This window comes from Micropterus salmoides, unplaced genomic scaffold, assembly GCF_014851395.1.
Source record: "Micropterus salmoides isolate LMB-PRFRI ecotype aquatic unplaced genomic scaffold, ASM1485139v1 Ms_hic_scaffold_4, whole genome shotgun sequence".
Lineage (NCBI taxonomy): Eukaryota > Metazoa > Chordata > Actinopteri > Centrarchiformes > Centrarchidae > Micropterus > Micropterus salmoides.
Window position 1 is genome coordinate 9,054,679 of NW_024043372.1, and position 20,171 is coordinate 9,074,849.

General features: G+C 40.2%; 1 protein-coding gene and 1 long non-coding RNA gene across 4 annotated transcripts in view; one reads left to right on the forward strand and one right to left on the reverse strand.

Moving 5' to 3' along the window:
* LOC119885789 (filamin-B) overlaps positions 1 to 20,171 on the reverse strand; it is a 71,823-nt gene that overhangs the window by 44,316 nt on the left and 7,336 nt on the right. For all 3 annotated transcript variants that reach the window (XM_038696017.1, XM_038696016.1, XM_038696015.1), the window contains exons 2-4: positions 2,608 to 2,717; positions 2,305 to 2,440; positions 862 to 959 (exon numbers count right to left, since the gene is read on the reverse strand). In XM_038696017.1, the coding sequence (XP_038551945.1) occupies positions 862 to 959; positions 2,305 to 2,440; positions 2,608 to 2,717 (344 nt within the window). The remainder of the gene's footprint in view (positions 1 to 861; positions 960 to 2,304; positions 2,441 to 2,607; positions 2,718 to 20,171) is intronic.
* On the forward strand, positions 16,147 to 18,615 carry LOC119885794. The gene is made up of 2 exons (XR_005441393.1): positions 16,147 to 16,296; positions 18,187 to 18,615. It is a non-coding gene; the product is annotated as an uncharacterized LOC119885794 (long non-coding RNA).

Genomic DNA, 20,171 nt, shown 5'->3' on the forward strand with positions numbered 1-20,171 from the left:
TATAGCATCAAACCTTGACTAGAATGAGGTACTTTTCCAGCAAACAAAAAATGCCCTAAATTAACGTCATGGGTGTGACAGTGAAGTATGTTTTTTTTGGAGGAAACTTCCTTTGGGTGTCAGCGGACTGACAGGAAGCAGGGCATAACGCAATGTAGCCATGGCAGAAAGAGATCCAACTTAGATGTAATGAAATCAGAAGGAAAGACAGTTTCTTCACTGCTGAGGTTGTTCTTTATACTGAACAAAAGTTTTTTTCTGAATAACAAAGACAAGCTCTAATACCTCCAGAAGAACTTTCATTATTTGTTAAAAGACCTTGAACCCTTTTTGTTACATCACTAATTATAATAAATGCCCCTTTCAGTTTGGAAATCTGTGGGTTGCATCCTCTCGGCTTCAAACAAAAACATGTAAAAAACAAACTCCGGTTCAGTGAGTTTCTTCTGCTGTGAACAATTAGGAAACCAAACAACATCTCTGTGAGAGGCTTCTGGAGACCTTTGACCTCTGGAGGAAAATCAGAGCATAGAAAATTCTGCTGGATGTGTGATTTTTGACAGATATGATATAGGCCTAACACCTAACGTATACATCATCCATGCAGCTGCTTTACAGTACAAGTCCCCGCAGATGCCTCCTTCTCTTACATTCATCGGACACTTTGTGGCTGGAGGACTTTTATTGTGAAGCAGCTGCAAGGACACGACATACAGGGACGTTTTGGAATAAATCTATATTTGTTTTTGTGCTTTATTTTATATTTTTCCTGTCAAAGTCAGTTTTGAAGTAATGAAAAACAAAAAGTATAGACAGGTTACAGGTCATACTGAAGATGCAGAGAGCAGAAGGGAATCTAACCTGAGGGATTCCCAGCCAGTCATCAGCCAGCTGCATGGCTTCAGTGGCATTCTCCACCGGTTTCACAGGATCCCAGGTCTCCCAGTCTGGACAGAGACCTGCAAACCACACACACACACACACACACACACACTAACTTACAAACACACAACAGTGCGAGCTCTGCTAGAGAAATACTGAGCTTGTCCCGATTGGACATCTTTGCATCCAATTATAATGGAAATACACAGTGGCAGTTAAGAAAATACAGAAATATATAAGAACATTTAGTCAGTTTAGTAGCAACACACAAAACGAATGCACCTTCCTGCTGTTTTAGAGGATACAGATCTTAGAGACTCATGGCATGTTGCAGTGTGTGAGGTGTATTAAAAATATTGGTTGTGATCTGTGTCAGACTTTACTTATCAGTTTTATCTTGAAATATCCTTTAGCATAAATATTTAAACTCCAATGTGGTATCTATGGGCATTTTCTCTATGAAACAGGATCAAAATCAACATAAAGCTGAAGCAGCACCTCTATAAAAACAATCAACCATTAGAAAATTAATGAAGGGAGGAGTTATTGCATGTTGTATTAGACTGCATTAGGTTTATTAGGTGTACCTAATAAACTGGCAACTGTATTTGAGTGAGTGTATTTATTATATTGCTGCAAATATATTCAGAAGACCTATTTTGGTGATGATTCAGGAGAAAAAAACCTAACAAAAAAAACCCACTGGCCATCCATGAGTCATGCTTCATTTCAGAACTACTTCACCTTGTTTAATAACTGTTAACGAGGTTCGGACACAACAAATAACAAAAGACTCCCATTAAGCTTTTTTTGACCAAGAAGTTCCGTGAACCGAAGGAACTGACTTCAAGGAACTAAACTAAGAATTAAAGTCACAATTTACTGTTGAGTGAGAGTCCAATGTTTGAGATGGACGTAATGAATGGATGTAATCTGCTGAGTGACTGATGGTTATTTCTGCTTAAGAGCAAAAACAACAGGAAACTATCAGCAGATTAATTTCGTTTTCCCACCTTGTTTTTAAACATTAACAAAAACCACGAAATACCCGACCCTTGTGTATGGATACTAGAGTACTTCCTTATTTTATGAATGAAGTTGGACACGTAGTTGCTGCGGCAAACTTCGCCCCTTTAAATTTAAATTTTTTTTTTTTAGTACACGTGGAACAGTACTACAGGAACCAAATTAAGTTCTTTCTTCCTTAAGTAAAATCATAGTTAAAGGTTCCAGAGTTTCTCAATAGGTCGGTTCCTGTGGCGTAAGCAACCTTATAGTTCACGGACTCCAGTACTGATCTGGAAATAGTTTTATCTTTAAGTCTGGAGAAGAACCACTGTTATATTGATCAAAAACACATGCCAATATTAACCCTTTCGCCTCACATACAACCATTTCAACAGCCTTCGCACGCACACGTACCTGGTGCACAGCTGTCTACCAGAGCTCCCAGTGCTTTGCCGTTCCTCCAGTCATTGCTGAAGTTGTTGATTGGCAGATCAGGGACTTTGTTTTGGATCCAGCCCAGCAAACGCTGTTTAGGTGTCTTTGACTCTGCCTGAATGAAAAAAAAACAAAACAGTCAGCCACAGAGGTGATTATTTGTGGAGGAACTTTTTTCTGTTTATTTATCAGGTTTTATCACTAAATGCCTATTTTTGTCCGGCAAACAAAAAAAACTTCATGAGATTAACTGAAGTTATTCAAAACTCTGCGGGACGTTACCTCTTCATCCTCGCCCTCCCAGACTGGCATGGAGATGGAGTAGTGCAGGATCAGAGTCCATACCAGACCCAGGATCAGCTTCAGGTTCCCATCCACAATGGCTTTAGAGTCTGAAGGACAAAAACAGACAGACCTGATGTCAGATTCACTTTCTGCTTCAGTCATCTCTGCGCTTTGTTGGTTCTCCTATGTCACTGTATATTACTGCTACCGTTATTACCAACACAACAGTTCCCACCAGAACTTGAGCTCCATTCCAACAATCTGTGATTAACTTTAACGATAATAAAACCCAGACATGTTCATTATGAGTGAATTCAAGGAGATTTAAAGTCTCATTAAGTTGGTTTGCATATCATATTGAAATGAAACAAAAATCAATGGCTACCTCGAAGCAAGAAACACATTAATTTACAGCAAATCAAATATAACTCAACATTTTTAAATCACAGCTTCAATCTGCTGCCTCTTCTGACCGACCTGTTTGGCATCACACCCCACAGACTCAGACGAAAAATTGTGCAACACCGAGTCTGACACAAATCTGAATACAAGCCAGTGCTCCAAACTTACTATGGCTATCAACATTTTACCTTCTTTCTTTTTTTAGCAGAACAGAGTGCTGCTTTGAAAGGTTTCTCATTAATCAGACCTCACTGTACCAGCTGGTACCTCACACCAGCCACACACACGGCTATATTAACTAATCTTTAGCACACAGAGTTCAGAGTGAAGCAGACAAAACATTCCAGTCATTTTTAATCTCTTTCTCTCTCTCCCATAACAACAACTTTTTTTTGTTAAAGGCAAACTCAGACCTTTAAGAGAATTGATTTGCTTTCTTACAGCAATGGGAGCGATTTAGTTTCGAAAGACACAAGGCTGGTATGAAATATGTCAAGGACACAAGCAAATCCGAGATTATGATACAGTTGATTTTGTTGGATTATTTATTCTAAACTTTAAAATAAAGAATTATAGAGCAGTCTATCAGATAGATAAACATGGCACGGCTAAAAATTAATAAAAGACAATGCAAATAAATAGGACAATTTACATGTTAGCCGTTTAAACAAAAATGGAACATTGCAGATTAATACCAGTATTGTATCGATTGTATATAATAATATTATAGATGCACTATTTAGACTTCAACATGAGCTCCAAAAGGTTCTCTTTATTTAATTATAATCATTTCCTCACCACAAAAATGCATGAGATGGATCTGCTAGCCAGATGGTTTTACAGAGCAGATATTTTAATTATAAGGACGTGAGACGAGGGGACGTTGAGTGACTTTTCCCGGCACAGTCCTGTGATAAGCCAAAATGTTGGTACATATATTTTAGCTTTCCTGAAAGATGTCTGTGCCTTACAGAAAGGCAAATGAGATCGATCACCTGTACAGAACTATATAAAGGACCTAGCTTTTTTTTTTTTTTTAACTGCAGTGCGCTTTGAAGACTGCTAACGCGATGTAAAGATGTCAGTCTTTCAGTTTAGGAATATTATTGATGGATTGAAGCAGGAGGAACTGACAGGAGAGGGGTGGGTCGCACACACACACGCGCTCAAGCTATAACTAACTCCGTCAACAAACTCCACACCTTTGTAGTTACCAAATGTATTTGTCTCTGCTTGCCTGTGTGACTGTGTTGCTGCGAGAAGACTTTCAACACTCTGTATTGTGTGTTCATCAGATATGAGAAATACTGCGATCCACCTGGTGAAGCTCCAGTTCTGCTTCACTGTCAGCAGAACAGCTGTGGTGCAAACATGTTCCAGCAACTCAGGTTAAGGTGGAGCTCTGGGAGACTGCTGCCTCACCCATGGGTGACACAACAATGTTAATGACTGAGACTATTCTTCAACACACATGCACCCACACCCCCACACAGAGGTTACGACATCCTGTTTTCTACATTCCTAATCTCTCGCTCTCTTGCCGGACTCAGTGCACTCAGTCTCCATTTCTTCCATGTTTTTCCAACTCTGTTCACTCGTTCCTCCTCTGACCTGTTCACTCTCTCCACCTGTTTGGTTTTACACGTCTCATTTCTCACTAATCTCTTTGTGGCTTTCCTACATTTTATCCCTCCTTTCTTTTTCCCCTCTAGAGTTGATCTGCCACACCTGTGTGAGTGCGTGTGAGTGAGTGTGTGTTGTGTCACCACCAGCAGCCTCTCCAGCAAACATCCTGTCTGTGAGTAGCTGTAGTCAGCCGCCTTTACCTACCACACACACACACACACAGCTCCACCCATAGCTGAGCTCACTCAGCTTAACACTAATCAGTCACACCAAACGGGACACTCTTTATTGAAACCAGGTTAAGAACAAACAAACCGTTATAGTAATTACGTAGTTGTTTACTTAAAGCCGGAGAAAGGGATTAAAACTGTACTTTATCCCTCTACATTGTTATTCTCTTCTCGTAAAACCAAATTACAAAAAACATATTTCCTCTCTCACATCTTTTGTAGTGGTTTCAAAATTTTTGGGGGGCTTGTGATTCATTAAACCAAAGAAATTTCTATTTTGTCACCAGTTGCACAAGTTTATGGGTTCAGGCCAAACATTAATTTTTCCTCACAGTTTTAATTATTAAGGGGACGAAAAGCAGTGTTTCCAAAAACAACCCATACATGACAATAGCAATTTTGTTTTTTATTCTGCCTTCACATCCTGTTATTGTTTGTGACATCCCAGATTTATCTTGTGACCCCTTAGAGGGTCCGACACACAAGAACCACAGCTTTAGAAAGATCTAGCCATATGGATGATTTGGGGGTTTTGTCTAGGTTTTGAGATATGTCGTGCAGGTAAAATGTTACCGTTTAACATTTAAAATGTTATTTTGTATTCTTAAATTATACATTTCTTCATTCCACTCAAACCTACAAGGAACTAAACACTGAGTGAGTGAGTGAGTGTCCCCTTGCAGACACAGTTTTGTGAGTAACGAGGCTATCACCATGGTAGCCTATTGTTCCCGTTAAGGACGAGCGTAAGAGAGAGAGAGACAAAGAGAGAGAGGGGGACGATCAAAACAGTGATAGAAAAGATCAAAAATAAAAGCACCCCAGTGTATTTGAGGCGATTCCACAACTCAGGTTAGGGGGGGGGGGGGGAGTATGTGTTACAGAGAGAGGGTTTTAATAGCTCTAATAATCAGCTGCTTGGTTTCTGCTTACCACGACCTCTCCTCCACACTGTACATTTACGTTTCTCCGCTGAGTTCACCCACCCCATTCCGCCTGACACTGGGTTCTCCAGCAAGAATCTATGGAAGGAAGTGCTTATTTCCTATCTGTTAATTATTATACGGGCCATAAGTATTTAAACCCAGCAAGACTCGTGCACTCGTGTAGTAAGACTATGCAGTCTTACTACATATTAGACACACAGCCCTGCAGACAATTTCATTCATGCTACATGCTTTTTGTTTTTTTTTAAAAAACAATCATATACTGAAGGTATGACAAAATAAATACTGCCCAAGTCTAGTTCTGGGTTTACGCCAAAGAGCAGCAGCAGCATGCCAAACCCAGACACACCTGGACAGGTAATGGCATATATGTTACCTGATTATGTTTCGTTTAGTTTGGCCAGAAAGTTGCTTAAATCAGTAGTAATCTGATGGAGAAGGAAGAAGGAAAAAGAAAAAAGGGACCCTTCTGGGAGAAACTGAATGTCATTGTCAATGATGTGAATATAAACAACGTAGATCCATATGACTTGGCAGGCAGAGACTACAGATGCAGGTTTCAAATACCTGGACACTTTAAATTACCTAATTTTTGTACCGAGTGCATACACTTTGCAGGAGTTTTAAAGTTATAAAATCGCTACAAGCTCACAGTCTTGCAGTGGTTAGGTGCAAGTTCTGCTCATTCACAAGCCGGAAAACAGTGTTACACTCACAAAAAGGTAAGATGGCACTCCTCTTTTTGGCCCAATTATTCAACCAAACAAAATGTAAAAACATTCATCTATTGAGTCATAGGCAGTGGGTTTGATCAGTTGCAGTATTAATAAATAACAACTTGCTATAATATTGGCTCTTGTTAAAAAAAAAAAAAAAAAGTTTTAGTGGGCAGATATATTTTAGCATTTGGTTACATCAAGTTGAAACTAGAAGTGTCCCATCACGTATCAGGGACTAATTATATGGATCGGTATCCATTAAAGTAAAATGCCGGATCCTTTCTTTACTGCACTCTCCTGTGCTTTCTTATAGCTTAACTAAAGACTTTTTCATGGTGCAGGTGACAACTGAATCAGAAACCTTATCTACTGACCTACACCTACTGGAGTACCCTTAAAAGGCTCTTCGCAAGAGGCCTGCCATGACTCGCCCGCCCTCTCAGCAACATTAAACACTACTGTCACCTTCTCTTTCATTCAGAGATTTGTGTGTCCACAATCCCATTCACAAAAGGTCCCGGTTTAATTCAGGCCCGGATCTGCGTCAGATAAACAGTGTCTGAGGCGGCCACTATCGCTGCCGATGCCTGCTGATCTGTTGACCCGTCACTATAGAGACACAATACAAAAGGCAACAAGGACACGAATGGAGAAGTGCGGGCTGGGAAGGTTTAAGTTGGTATTAGGAGAGACAAAGAATGTGTACAAGGAGAAACGAAAAGTGAGAGAGAGAGCGAGATAAAGCCAGAGTGTGTGTAAAAGGTGAATCGGGCTGGAACTAAATGCCTTTCTTATCAGCGTGGCACACCCTCTGTTGCAGGAAGTTACATAACGAGCCAACAGCAAACTCCACACAAAAGTTCAATTTATGTTTCCCATGATGAAAATTACCCATGCGGGACACTTTAAAGCCAAATCTGATGCCCCACGGTATCCTGTCTGAAGCTGTAAGTGTAGGTAACTGTTTGCTCTGCATCAACCTTTTCTTTTTCCCACCTAGAGATGTCTGTTCTACAAATACTTTTGAAGAGGTATGGCCTTACGGTACGTTTAGTCAATGTGAAGTTCTCAGAGGTTTTATGTAGCAGAACGGTCCCGCTCAGTCCTAATGAAAACATATAATCTACAGGTGACATAACCGGAACATTCTCGACTGTCAGGTAAACTGTAGCTCACACCATTTACAATCAAATTCCTGCCCCGCTCTCTCCCTTTCTTTCCATGCCTCTCGCCCTCAGAAGCACAACTGCTGTCCAACTTAGAACAGCTGTTCCTTGACACGATGACTACATCATCTCGCAAACACACATGTTCAGCTTCCTACGAGACAATTTACTGCTGAACAGTCGACGCCTGAGGCACATCATCACACTGATGTCAGCTAACGCAGCCCGCGATCCTCCTGAAACTAATTTACCGCCCCACACCAGCAGTCAGAGGGAGGACACCACATCTTCACCAGTTATTCATCTAGTTAATGATGCAACACATACCATGACTCTTATAAATGAGAGCCAGCTAAATACTGTAGATCATTTTTCCATCAATGGATTACACACCTCAAGCAAGTTTCAAAAGTCTACTAACTGGTTTTAAGACCATGCAGAAATAAATCAACACCAACGGCTGAAGATTAAGAAATAATGCACCAGGATTTACAAAAATTTTTGCGGCAATATTTAGTTAGTACACAGCTTGTAGTAACAATAAAAGACAAAAAAATCCCTGGTATGTTCCCCGAACAGGTTTTGATCAATTCTTCAGTGACACTTTTTAAGCATCCAGCTGCAACAGAAAAATCTGATTATCTCACGAAAGGAGAAAAGGCTGAAAAACAATGTAAACATTTGAGTGGAAATGCCCTTTAAAAGTGAAGGACAGGAGGTACCTGCAGTGGTAAACAGGATGTGGAGCTACCGTGTGTGTGTGTGGGGGGGGGGGGGGGGGGTTGACCCATGGTACACACACACACACACACACACACACACACACACATTTCTTAATGGTGAGATCATAGCCCCGCCCACCCAACCCCCTATTCACCACATACATAGACACCTCAACACCCCCTCTCCTCCAAGGACCCGATGGATGGTGGCAAAGGAACAAAAGCAACCCACGTCTCTCTCCCTATACTTATTATTGGAAACATTATTCAACACACACATTTGATGTAAACATGCGCACACACACACTTCTATAAACCGATGTCAGGTTAGTTACAAATCATCTTTCACTCAACACACTGAAGAAAAAAAACTCGTCACGGAAACACACTCCTCCAGGTGTATTTCTTCACTCCTCTGCGCTGACGGACTGATCACACTCCAAAAATCCAACAATCGTCGTAATCATCTGAAGGCCAATCACTATTGTTTTGTCCCCTGTGGTTTGAAGTGTGTGCACTTAACTTTGTGGGCCACAGCTTATTATGCACAAAAATGTCATCTAAATAATCCTCCAACTCAAACTGACCCTACATATGTTTTCAGTAAATGAGTTTATATTAGCTTCTCATTGTCACTAAGAAAGTAAAGAAAGTGTGTCTCTAATAGTCTGGGTGTTGCAGACCCTTTAGGCCTTCGGTGGAGGTTTAAGTTGTTTTAAAGTAATAACTTTAATTCACTATCAAGCCCTTACATTTTAACCCTTTCCTGAGAAGTCAGCAGTCTTCCCCCACAGCATCATGTCGACACTCCCAAACTGTGGCACCCACTGATGACATCACTGCATGATGCATTGCTGTAATAATGGTGTCGCTTAATAGGAGTCACATGAGTCATGCACCAGCAGCTCCGAGGGGGCGATCCCACCAAAAACCCAGATTACAGAGGAGAAGGAGGCAAGAGGCTTTTAACGTCTTTGATTTGGTTAATGAGGGGCGACGGAGAGACAGAGTCCGTGTCATTCTGTCTCGTTCTCTCTGTTTAATCTGGTCACTGGTTGGACTCAAACAGCTGCAGAGATGAAGAGGGAGAAAGATCAAAGACAAAAAAAAAAAAAAAAAAAAAAACTTGCTCTCATGTCTTTCAGACTCATTCAGAAGGAAACAAATTTTTGAAAAAAAAAAAAAAAAAAAAAAAAAAAAGAACACTTTCTCCAAGGAGGTGAAACTGTACAGAGTTTGCTCAACAGCATCTAGGAACGGCCAAGAGAACCTCAGCAGAGGATCGTCAGGCCCGGCTCATAAGGGGACAGGAGCTGGTGACGTGTTAACCAAATATTCAACGTCAGTGAATAAATTTCTTTTTAAACAATGACGGAAAAATCTTGAGACCGTCCGTAATTTTGACAGATTAAGACTAAGGGCGATCTGCCATAACGTTAAGTAATTCACATACAACACTGTCAGTAACCACATGTAGACCTCCCGTCCACTGTGGCGAGTGAGTATATTAATTAGCTGTTGTCCAGTAGTCTCGTCTTTGATCATGCATGACCTCGTTTTCTAGCTGGCTTTAACAATGGCATTGGCAAGCTAAATCGTTGCATAGCGTCACAAAATGCGATGGCACCTGAGTCTCTGAAGCCAAATAATTTTATTGCGGTTGATAAATGAGATGAAAAAAAGAGGGATAGAAATGTTGGAGGGTGAAGAACAAGCAACCATTACTGATTACTGATATATTCCAGCGGCAGCTAACGTTAGGGGAGAAGCAAGTGGCAGCAAAGAGGTAAAAATCATTAATTTGCTTGGTGACATGAAATAGGCGACAGGTCTCATTATCATTAAAAAAATTTTTTTTTTTAAAAAGTCAAAATGACGGGTAATAGGCTAGATTATGACAGAATTTTACAACCCTGTCCTTCAAAATGACGAACATCAAGTCTAAAGTAACCTCTGGTCAGGAGGAGTTCTCAGATGCGGTTAGGCGCCAGACCTTGTTTAGTCTGAAATGTACATTTTGAAATCAATTCTGATCTACCGCATTTGGACAGTCTGCAGCTGAGAAGAGAAGAACGTGTCACAAGCAGGACCACATGTCCAAACTGTCTCCAGGGCAGCCGAAGACAGCGACTACTAATTTTAGACTTTTAAAAAAGGTACCCTGTGCAGCAGTGTTTTTACAGGTGAGTTTTGTTTGTACTGTGACAAAGTATTAAGGATGTCATTCCTTCTGCCAGTACTCTGCAGTTCTACAGTTGGTGGCAATAATGTGCAAAGAAACATGGCAGTGCGCCAAGAAGGGCAAAAGAACACCACTGCAATAAAGCAATCGTGAATGTAAGCAATGCTTTATAAAGCTGAAATATGTTTTACGAGGAAGGAAATGCATTCAACACCTTTGTTAAACCTCGAGGACTCAGTAAGGACTTAGTTATACTCAGTGTTTCTTACTAACTTTTTTTGTTAAATGAAAAACTTAACTAGAAAAAGCACGACTGTACCTCGTACCTCAATTAGATCACAGAGCTTTGTGTCGTCAGCATAAAAATGACAATACATTTGATAGTAGGGAAGGAAATGCTCTTGTAAACGTGTACTCTCAGATTTTTGGTTACTTCTACATGAGTGCACCCCCCCCCCCCATCGAGATGATTCTGACAAGAATATTCAGAATACAAAATGTAGCCTATTAAAAAAACAAACAAACAAAAAAAAAGACTCACACACAAACAAGCATGCATTAATGCATTTGATAAAAATTGCTCATCTTTCATTGATGAGAGACTTGAGATGTCTTTTGGGATGGGGTGAAATATTTATGTGTGGATGCAAGTTTAAACAACGCAAGAGTCAATTTCAAATCAACCAAAGTCAAAAAGTTTCAGGTATTCCAACCAAAATAAAACCACCAGTCCAGCTCAGTCCATTGAACAGAAAAACAACAATTCCAAATTCCACGTCAGATTTTCCCGTCAGCTCAATCTAAAAGCAGGAAGAAAACAAAACAAAGGCAGGAAACGGCTCGGAAGAATAAGTGATATATTTACAACTATTTACTAGCAAGCATATTTAGTCAGATCCTGTCGTGATGGCGGTTTACTGGTCACTCTCTGTTTAGAGTAGCTCTTGTACTGGATCATGGACCATTCCAGACTTCAGCCTCACGGGTCTCGCACAAAGTGGAATGAAGTTTCCTCCATTGTCAGGCATTATCACTTGAGCAAGTCTCCATCATATTCAAACAGCATGGGTTAACGGGGCAGTTGGTGACTCGATTACTGGCAACTGAATGTGTGTTTTATGAGAGAATGTTGATTTTGTCAGGTTTGCCACATCATTTATATAGAAAACAGTGGGCCTCAAATTGAGCTTTGTGGCACACCACAAGTGTGATAGGTGGTAAAGGTTAAAGCATTCCCACCAGCAACTGATTGTCATATGGTTGAGATTTGATTTCAACAAGAGTATGGCACAATGCGATTCACCGTGTCAAATGTACTACTGAGGTTGAATAGTATCAGAATAGAGCAGTCACCAGTAAAGAAGTGAAATAAAATATAACTACATAAATAAACCAGCTTCCACAAGGCACACAAGAAGAAGTTTGATACGAACAAACAGCAGAAGAAACATGAAAACATGAGAACCACAAACGAGCTGAGTAACCATCCCAGTGCTGCCCTGTCATTAACATACAAACACACATCTGGCATTACATCTGCATGCATAAACAGGACACACACTGACAAACACACTGCAGTGTTTAGCCTTGTATGACCTCACCCTGCTGGTTCCCAGGTTATGATGTCATCAAAACCAGACCGGCCATGTGGTGAGGAAGAGGAGGGTGAAGAGAAGAGGGCATAATGATGGAGAAAAGAGAAGAAGAAGAGCATGAGGGGAAAAATTAGACAAAAAAAAAAGAAAAGAAAAATGAAAAATTAGCAATTAAGCAACAGAAGAGGAAAAAAAATATAAAAAAAACAATACACCCAATAATTTTAGAGGCCACAACATTGCAAACAAAGTCAAAGAAAAGAGTCACAGCTCCAGAAAAGCTACTCAACGTACCCTGAGGGTACATGTTTTAACTTGAGCTTAAATCTTTGTTATTCTGCAGCCGTTTGACTCGACTTCTTGAGTGTAATGTAAGATAGAGAAACTGGAGGAAAAGCAACTCAGAAGTGAGGATCTGCTGCATTTGTTTACATTTTTGGGTTTTGGACCGTTGGTCGGGCAAAACAAGGCTAAATGATGAATTGATTTATCGAGAAAATAATCAATAATGATAATTGTTGGATCCATCCCTAATACAGTCAAATGCTTCATTTAAAAATAGGTTCAACACCAGGAGCAGAGAAAAGGAGTAGAAGAGAGATAATGAAGGAGAAGAAATGTAAAAAGCTTGAGTAAGAGGAGCAGAGTTTGAGATGTTTGTAGCTGAGCCAGGCTGCAGGAGGTTCACCACAGTGATGATCACTGAACAATCCTCAGTAAACCACCATAACCACACTTCAACATTAGAGTGTGTTGGGAGTGTTATGTGGGGTTGGTTAAATGTAGAGGTCCGGAGGTTTTTGTGTGTGTGTGTGTGTGTGTGTGTGTGTGTGTGTGTGTGTGTGTGTGTGTGTGTGTGTGTGTGTGTGTGTGTGTGTGTGTGTGTGTGTGTGTGTGTGTGTGTGTGTGTGTGTGTGTGTGTGTGTGTGTGTGTGCGTAGAGTGAGATGAGACTGTTAGAGTGAAATGCGTCCGTCTCTGTCTGTAATCACTAAATATTTGGTTAATGATGAACAGTCACTGTCTGTAACTCTGTGTCATGTCTGCTGCATCTGCATGTAGACAATAACCAGGTCTGCGTGTGATTCAGCGGAAAGACAACAGCGACATGACGGCAACAATTCAGGTTTATAAAAACATGAATGTCTGCTGTGAGATGACAGCACGACGGGTGGCGACAAGTAAACAAAAGAGACATGATTGTTTGTAGGTTTTTTTTTTTGCCCTCCAGCGGTGTTGGCACCACAAAACAAACTTCCATTAACCGCCATCATATCATCAGCAGACGCCTCAAAACTTTAGCAGAGCCAAAACAACCAGGCTTAAAAAGGATTTTAGTGAACTGTCCCTTTAAGAGGGGACTTTTCTTTAGAGATATTGTGATTTATATTTACCCCCAGCCATTTTTCACAAGCATTTAAGTGTCTGACTATTTCTTGGCTCTGAGCAGTTGCCATCACCAGCGGAGACTCCAGAAAGTTACTGATCACTGGGCAGGAAAAGTGCTGCGTCCAAAATCTCATAATATGCACTACAACATGTATTGATCAACACACTGGTGAGAGAATAAAAGAGTAGTATGTATCTTTTCTTTGCTCAGTGTGTAATTATTACTTCATTTCCTGAGAGCCTGCTTGGCGGTCGGAGACAACGAACTGTGATGTTGTTGCCGCTAATGAATTTCATTGTGGGATATTTATGCCTGCATAGTGTCCAGTGCTTGCATACTGTAATATTTCCTCGTAGATAGTATGCATTTCACGTACATTTGGTTTCATACTAAGGTTTCGGACATGACGTACTAACACTGTTTTAGTGTTTGCCCCTGTTCCCAGTCACTGTTCTAAGCTAACCAGCTGCTGGCTGTGGCTTAATATTTCATGGACAGATAGGAAAGTGGAAAAGATCTGACGTTAGAAGGGGATGAAGGTGGTTGGGAACGACTGCACTGAAGACCAAAAACTTTAAATAAATCTAATTGAACGATCGAGAGAAATAAGAGACTTCCTGTAATAACACCTTTAAAAGTTTCTCAAAGTGGATTTTCATGACATTTGTTCCTTTAAGCTTCACATTGAAAAAGCCGCACAAAGCCGCACAATGCTGCAACGTTTAGACCTGAAACCAACAAAGAAGCTTTCTCTGTAGAGTGTGTGTGTTTGTGAGTGTAAGTCTATATCCCCGACCCTCTCATGTTACCTTTTCTGCAGCAGTACAGAGGCTCTGTGTGTTGTGTCTCACACTACAGCCTTCTAGTGTGGAAGGACAGCGTACAGAACAAGATGATAAACATCATAACACATGTTCAGGGTCAATATCAAACAGAAATAATCCCGTAAGCGCTTAGACTCCATCCCTGTCTGTAGAGCACGGAGCTGCAGGTTTGGGGGGCACACTTTGTTGTCCAAGAAGGAAGCTTTGTAATTTGTAAATTAGGCAAATGTCCGATCAAAGTGTGCTGCATGAGCTACCCTCAAAAGCTGATGTGTTTAAAGCAGCTTTTTAAATCCCCACACTGAACACTTTTAACCTTTATGGTTTAGTCACACCTGAATGGGGCTTTTGGCAGATTCACTACACGTCTTATCTCAGCAAGTCATATATTGTTATTTTAAGGCTTACTCAGAAAAGGCATCGATTTGCATGAGTTGTATTATACATGTTCTGGCAAACTTCCGGGAACAACATCTACAACATTGATTACAGCTAAATAAACTTGACAGCCATAGTAGCTCCGAAGGGGGACCAGCTATATCCTGGTTTCAACAGTAGAAATCGTTTACATTTTTCCCAGTTATCTACGACTCCTGACTATGACTTGCATTTGGGCAAGAAACATCCAACTGCAGAGCTTAATATTCTGTTACGTGTGCCGCTATCGGTGGAAACTAAAGATCACACTGTTGGAAAGATGGCAACAATCTTAAAATCAATTTGTGGATTCTATTGATTTTGGGCCTCCGACCGGCTTCTTCTCCACTGCAATGGTGGCCAAGGCTCATGGGTATTGTAGCATTTTGATCTGTCTGAGAGATGATTTCTCAAAAAGAAAAGTTCAAATAACTAAAACTGGCAGCCACAACATAAAGCTATATGATTTTTACATAATCCAGGAGAGTCCAATAGAGGATATCTTTAAAATAAAAACTTGAAATGGGAATACAGAACGGTGAAACGATCCCACTTCACTCACTAAATGTGTCTTTAAACATGTTTACCAGCTTGCCATCAAACTCTTTTTCAAACTCCTCCTTCCTTAATAATGATCTTGTTTGAATTTGCGAAAAACATGACATTTTCATGTCATGGTATTTAATTATAATAATAATGCCCTGTCACAGTTAATGTAAGCCCTGTTTAGGCCACTTGTGAGAGGGTTATCGGATTGAATTATGGCTGGTTATAGCTGGCTATTATTATCATCATCAATACTGCAGCCCCATTAATGATATTTGCTTTATGATAAGCATGCTTACATTTATACTATAATATGATTACTGTGAATAAAGTAATGTAAAAGTCCAAGGTCATTTCCACAATAACCTCAGATCACATGATTTTCTGGTTTAATGTTGGGACATCTACTCAACCAAATACAAGGAGAATGAAGGGACTTTGTTTTACAGTGTCTCTGGTTCTGACAGTGTAACCTGAAAGCAGTTTGTTCTTCACCCCAAAACACCACAAGTCACGCTTCCTGAATTCATCCAAAACCATCAGTCACGGTGGAGAATCAAAACATCAAATTGAAAAGTTATCCAGGCTGGTTTATCAAGTTGCACCTTGTTGCGTGGTGATGTAAGTCGTAATCTGGTTGTGATTATTGATCTGGTTGCAAGCACTGATCAACAGAAGCAGTACAAGCAGAGAAGCCGAGAATCTGGACTTTGGAACCACTTTATCTGCACGGCCCACATTTACGTTCTTTTACCAGCTGACACAGTTTGGCTGAGCTGCAGTGAAACCACAGAGAGCAAAGGTCAGAGCCATAAACATGACAGCAGCGCTGATGTTTTTTCTTCCTGGGGGAGTGAAACAGAGGAACTGAAACAGACGAAAGAAAAGAAAGATGGAACAAAACGGCCGAGAAGCAACCGGGTGAGGGTTCTTCGTGTGAGTGTGTGAGAACATGGCCAATCCAAACACTCCTGCCAGCTATGACTTATAGAGGTGGGAGACCTTTGCATGTAAGAGCACAGTAGAGTCTTTATGGCTCCAATTTCCAAAGGAAATGAAAACGATTCATGAACGTCTTCATTGCTACGCTTCAGTTCACTGAACTATTATTGTTTTGTTTAGGTTTTTGCTTCACTGGGAATCTCTTCCATCGTTACATAAAGTCTTGAACAGCCTGATTCTTAAATAGTGTAATTTTGGCCATGCTATTTCAACAAGGTTCTAAAGTGAAATTATGATTGTAACTTCCTTCTGCTACATAGCTGACAATTTACAGTAAAACAGGCAATCATAAAAACGGTAGACAGAATTAAACTATATTCAATGGAGCAGTGCTGGGGATGAGTTTGAGTTTAAAAGTCTGATAGCTTGGGGGCTAAAGCTGACACTCATGGTCCCCAGAGAGTGAACCCTAATGATTTTGGTGATCCTCTAACATTTCCTTTAGCACCACTGTGAGGTTTGCCATGAAATTTGGAATTTATGTTACACTAAAGAATAATTGTAATAACTTTGATCATCATCATGTCACATTTTTAATTTGTCCAGTGCTTTTGTAATAACAAACCTAAGCTGTACTTTGTGTTTTCTGCCAATTAGCAATTGCTATACACGTTAAACTAAGAAGGTGGTACAACATGGTAAACTTTATACTTGTTTAACATCAGCATGTTAACATACTCAGCAGATGCCTCATGCTGCAACCAACCAATGCCAGCAGCTTGGATCCACATCTGGGGCGAGGTCAGTCAGCTATGTGGGATGCAGTCTCCACAAACAGAGCTGTGCTGGGAAGTAATTTCAGCTAAAGTAAATTCAGTTTGAATTGCAGGTCACATGAAGCTCAAAATGATGCTATATATTATCACAATTTAAGATGTTAAGCTAAAAAAAAAAAGCCATGCAAGAATCAAAAACAAGAAAGCCATGAATCCGGCCTATGTGCCCAGAGAGCAACTTTCATTGAAATAAGTTGAGCGCCGTGTTGGTATCCACTTCTCTTAACACATCCATGGTGTTAGACATGTGCACAATCACATACATCTTCGTCCACTACCTCACAAGACTACAGGAGGAGTGTAATTCAAATTACTCAGTGCTTAACATACTTAATGTGGATGTTTGGCAATGTCCTCCGTACAGCGTCCTGAAAACAGCCTTGACAAGCTTGGACCTGTGGACTTCAGTGATATTAATCTGATGTGCCGATTGTTTTTCAGGCTGCTGTATGGGGGCCTTCCTAACATGTGATCTATTAAACTGAGTCAATGAAAGACACCCTGATTGTGTACAACTAGGGCTGGGCGATATGGCCAAAAATGCTATCACAATAAAAACATTTAATACCATTCGATGTCAATAACTATTACAATAAATGTCAAATCAGTATTTCTTTCAAGTTTAAAGGCAGACTTTTTTCATTCTGAGTGAAAATTAAAGAAACAAGATGAATAATTACGTGGTTAAACTTTTCTTTATGGTCAGAATGTGACAAACACTTAATGCCAAACAGTGGATCAAATCTGCTGTTAAATTCACAAATCTGGGAGGTAGAACATTAAAAACTATTATGATGAAATATTTAAAAAAATATATATGACTTGTAAAAACATTTCAGTTGTTCGTGATTCAAATTAATCAAATCAAACAATCATTGCCAATATATTAAACATTTGTTATATTGTTATTGAGGAAAATTATATTGTGATAATGCCATAAACAAACATTTTATAATTTTGTTATATGTTGCCGTCTCGAGCTCTTCAGAAACTGAAAGCTCACATATTCTCTTATCTCCCATCTTTCTCACAGGACCTGATTGCTGCATCAGTCACTGAAGTGAAGTGTGGCTTCCTCTTCAAAAGCCACCCCCCTCATCGCAGGCGACTCCAGCCAATCACAGGCTTTGTTTACTGAGGTTGCTGGGACAACAGGAGGAATATGTGCCCCATGCCAGGCTGACCTTGGGACACTTTTTCTCTCCGATCACCAATCACTCCGGCATGTGTGTCTCACCCCGTCTGTCTTTTTATTTCGATACCAATTGTTCTTTGTTAAATAACAAAAGTGAACAATGTTGCCAAATCAGTTTCAGCTGAAACTTTTCCTGAACCTGGTATCTGTCAGGGTTTTACCGTGTTCACAGTCTTCACGCAGGACATTCTCTGCTTATGTAATATGTATTAAACCAGCTGACGAACTCTTGAGTTATTTTTTAATAAATGGGTCCAGGTAAACTTTCTTGAAGGGGAAATTCATGTTGCATGTTTGGGTGGTGGTGACAGTGGACATGACACCTCTGACATATATAGCAATTGTAAGACGCTTTTGATAAAAGCATCAGCTAAATGACTATTAGGCCTATTATTATTACCATTATCATCATCATCATTATGTTAGAAACAAAGATGACAAGACAGTATCCAACAACATGACAAGCACAAATCAAACAGACAATTAAATAGACAGCAACACGGCAACATAAACAACGATGCCGACTTCTCTATCTTAAAGGTGAGTTTGAGCACTGAATGCTGCTTTCCCTGTGTTCTTTTATCAGCACAAAAACCGCTAAGAGATAAAAGTTCAAAAGCAAGTTTGCGAGTGAAAGACAGAATCCCAGATGGCAGATTAAACCACCTTGGTGACAAAACAACAACAACTCAACAATAAATAAAAAACATCACGCCACAGAAATTAGCACAGGAACGTACAAGATCAAGTTGAGTTTCAGGAAAACGTAGCCAAGCATCAACTTTTAAACTAGGACCACACACACACACACACACCAAAAATCAGTCAGCTGTCGGAGCCAAAAGACTGTTGTTGACACACAGCACCATGGAAACCGAGTGGCCGAAAGAGAAAGAGAGTAAGAGAGTGAAACCAAGTGTGTGGTTTGTGGTCCAGGACAAGAGTATTATGCCAGTCACTCAGTTAATGTTACACACAGAGAGGCAGAGAGTGTACTCTTTATGCAGACACCCTGAGTTGAGGTACTGGATAAGAAAAGATTGATCGTGGATCTAGAGCCGAGCAGTAAAACAATAATGTATCTGTACCAAACAAAGATGTTTTTTTAAAGCCTCTGCAATATGAACATCTCTGCAGCATGTGTATTTAATTTAAAAGGGTATTTTAACACACATTTAATCTTTAACAAATATTGCACCTCCTGCGATTTGATAATTTCAGTCGGCCATATTGAGATTTTGATAAAATTTTTAATAATTGTTCAGCCCTACTGTGCCTCAAGACAAGTAACCAGACAGAGTCTTTACAGCAACAAAGACCCAAGAAAAAAAAAAAAGCTTCTAATGAAGTGGACGTAGGCTGAATCACTGCTGCATATTAAAATGTAACAGATATGTTTATAGAATAATTGTCCTCCAGGTTAAAACACAGACTGAAGCTTCAGTCACTCCACACCGCTAGCTAATGTTACTCTTCAATATCCCAAAATATACAGCCCCGAGGTATCGCAGGTTAAACTGTGTCTCTCTACAGATCCCGTCGGGCCTGTTTTCACCTGGTTCCCCTCACTAGCAGCACTACATGCTGGAACATATCAGCGGGTAAATACCTTTGAGGGATGGGCATTTCAAGCAAAGATATACTATTTGATAGACACTGGGAACTATTCGACTGTGCTGGATGTGAATGGGTGCAATTGTTGGTGTTTGGCACTGTGAGCCTTTGCACTCCGCTTCAATGGACCATGTCAAGCATCATGGTCCAATAAAAGGTTATATACATTTATTCATTCATAAGCAACTTACAATTGCTATATATGTCAG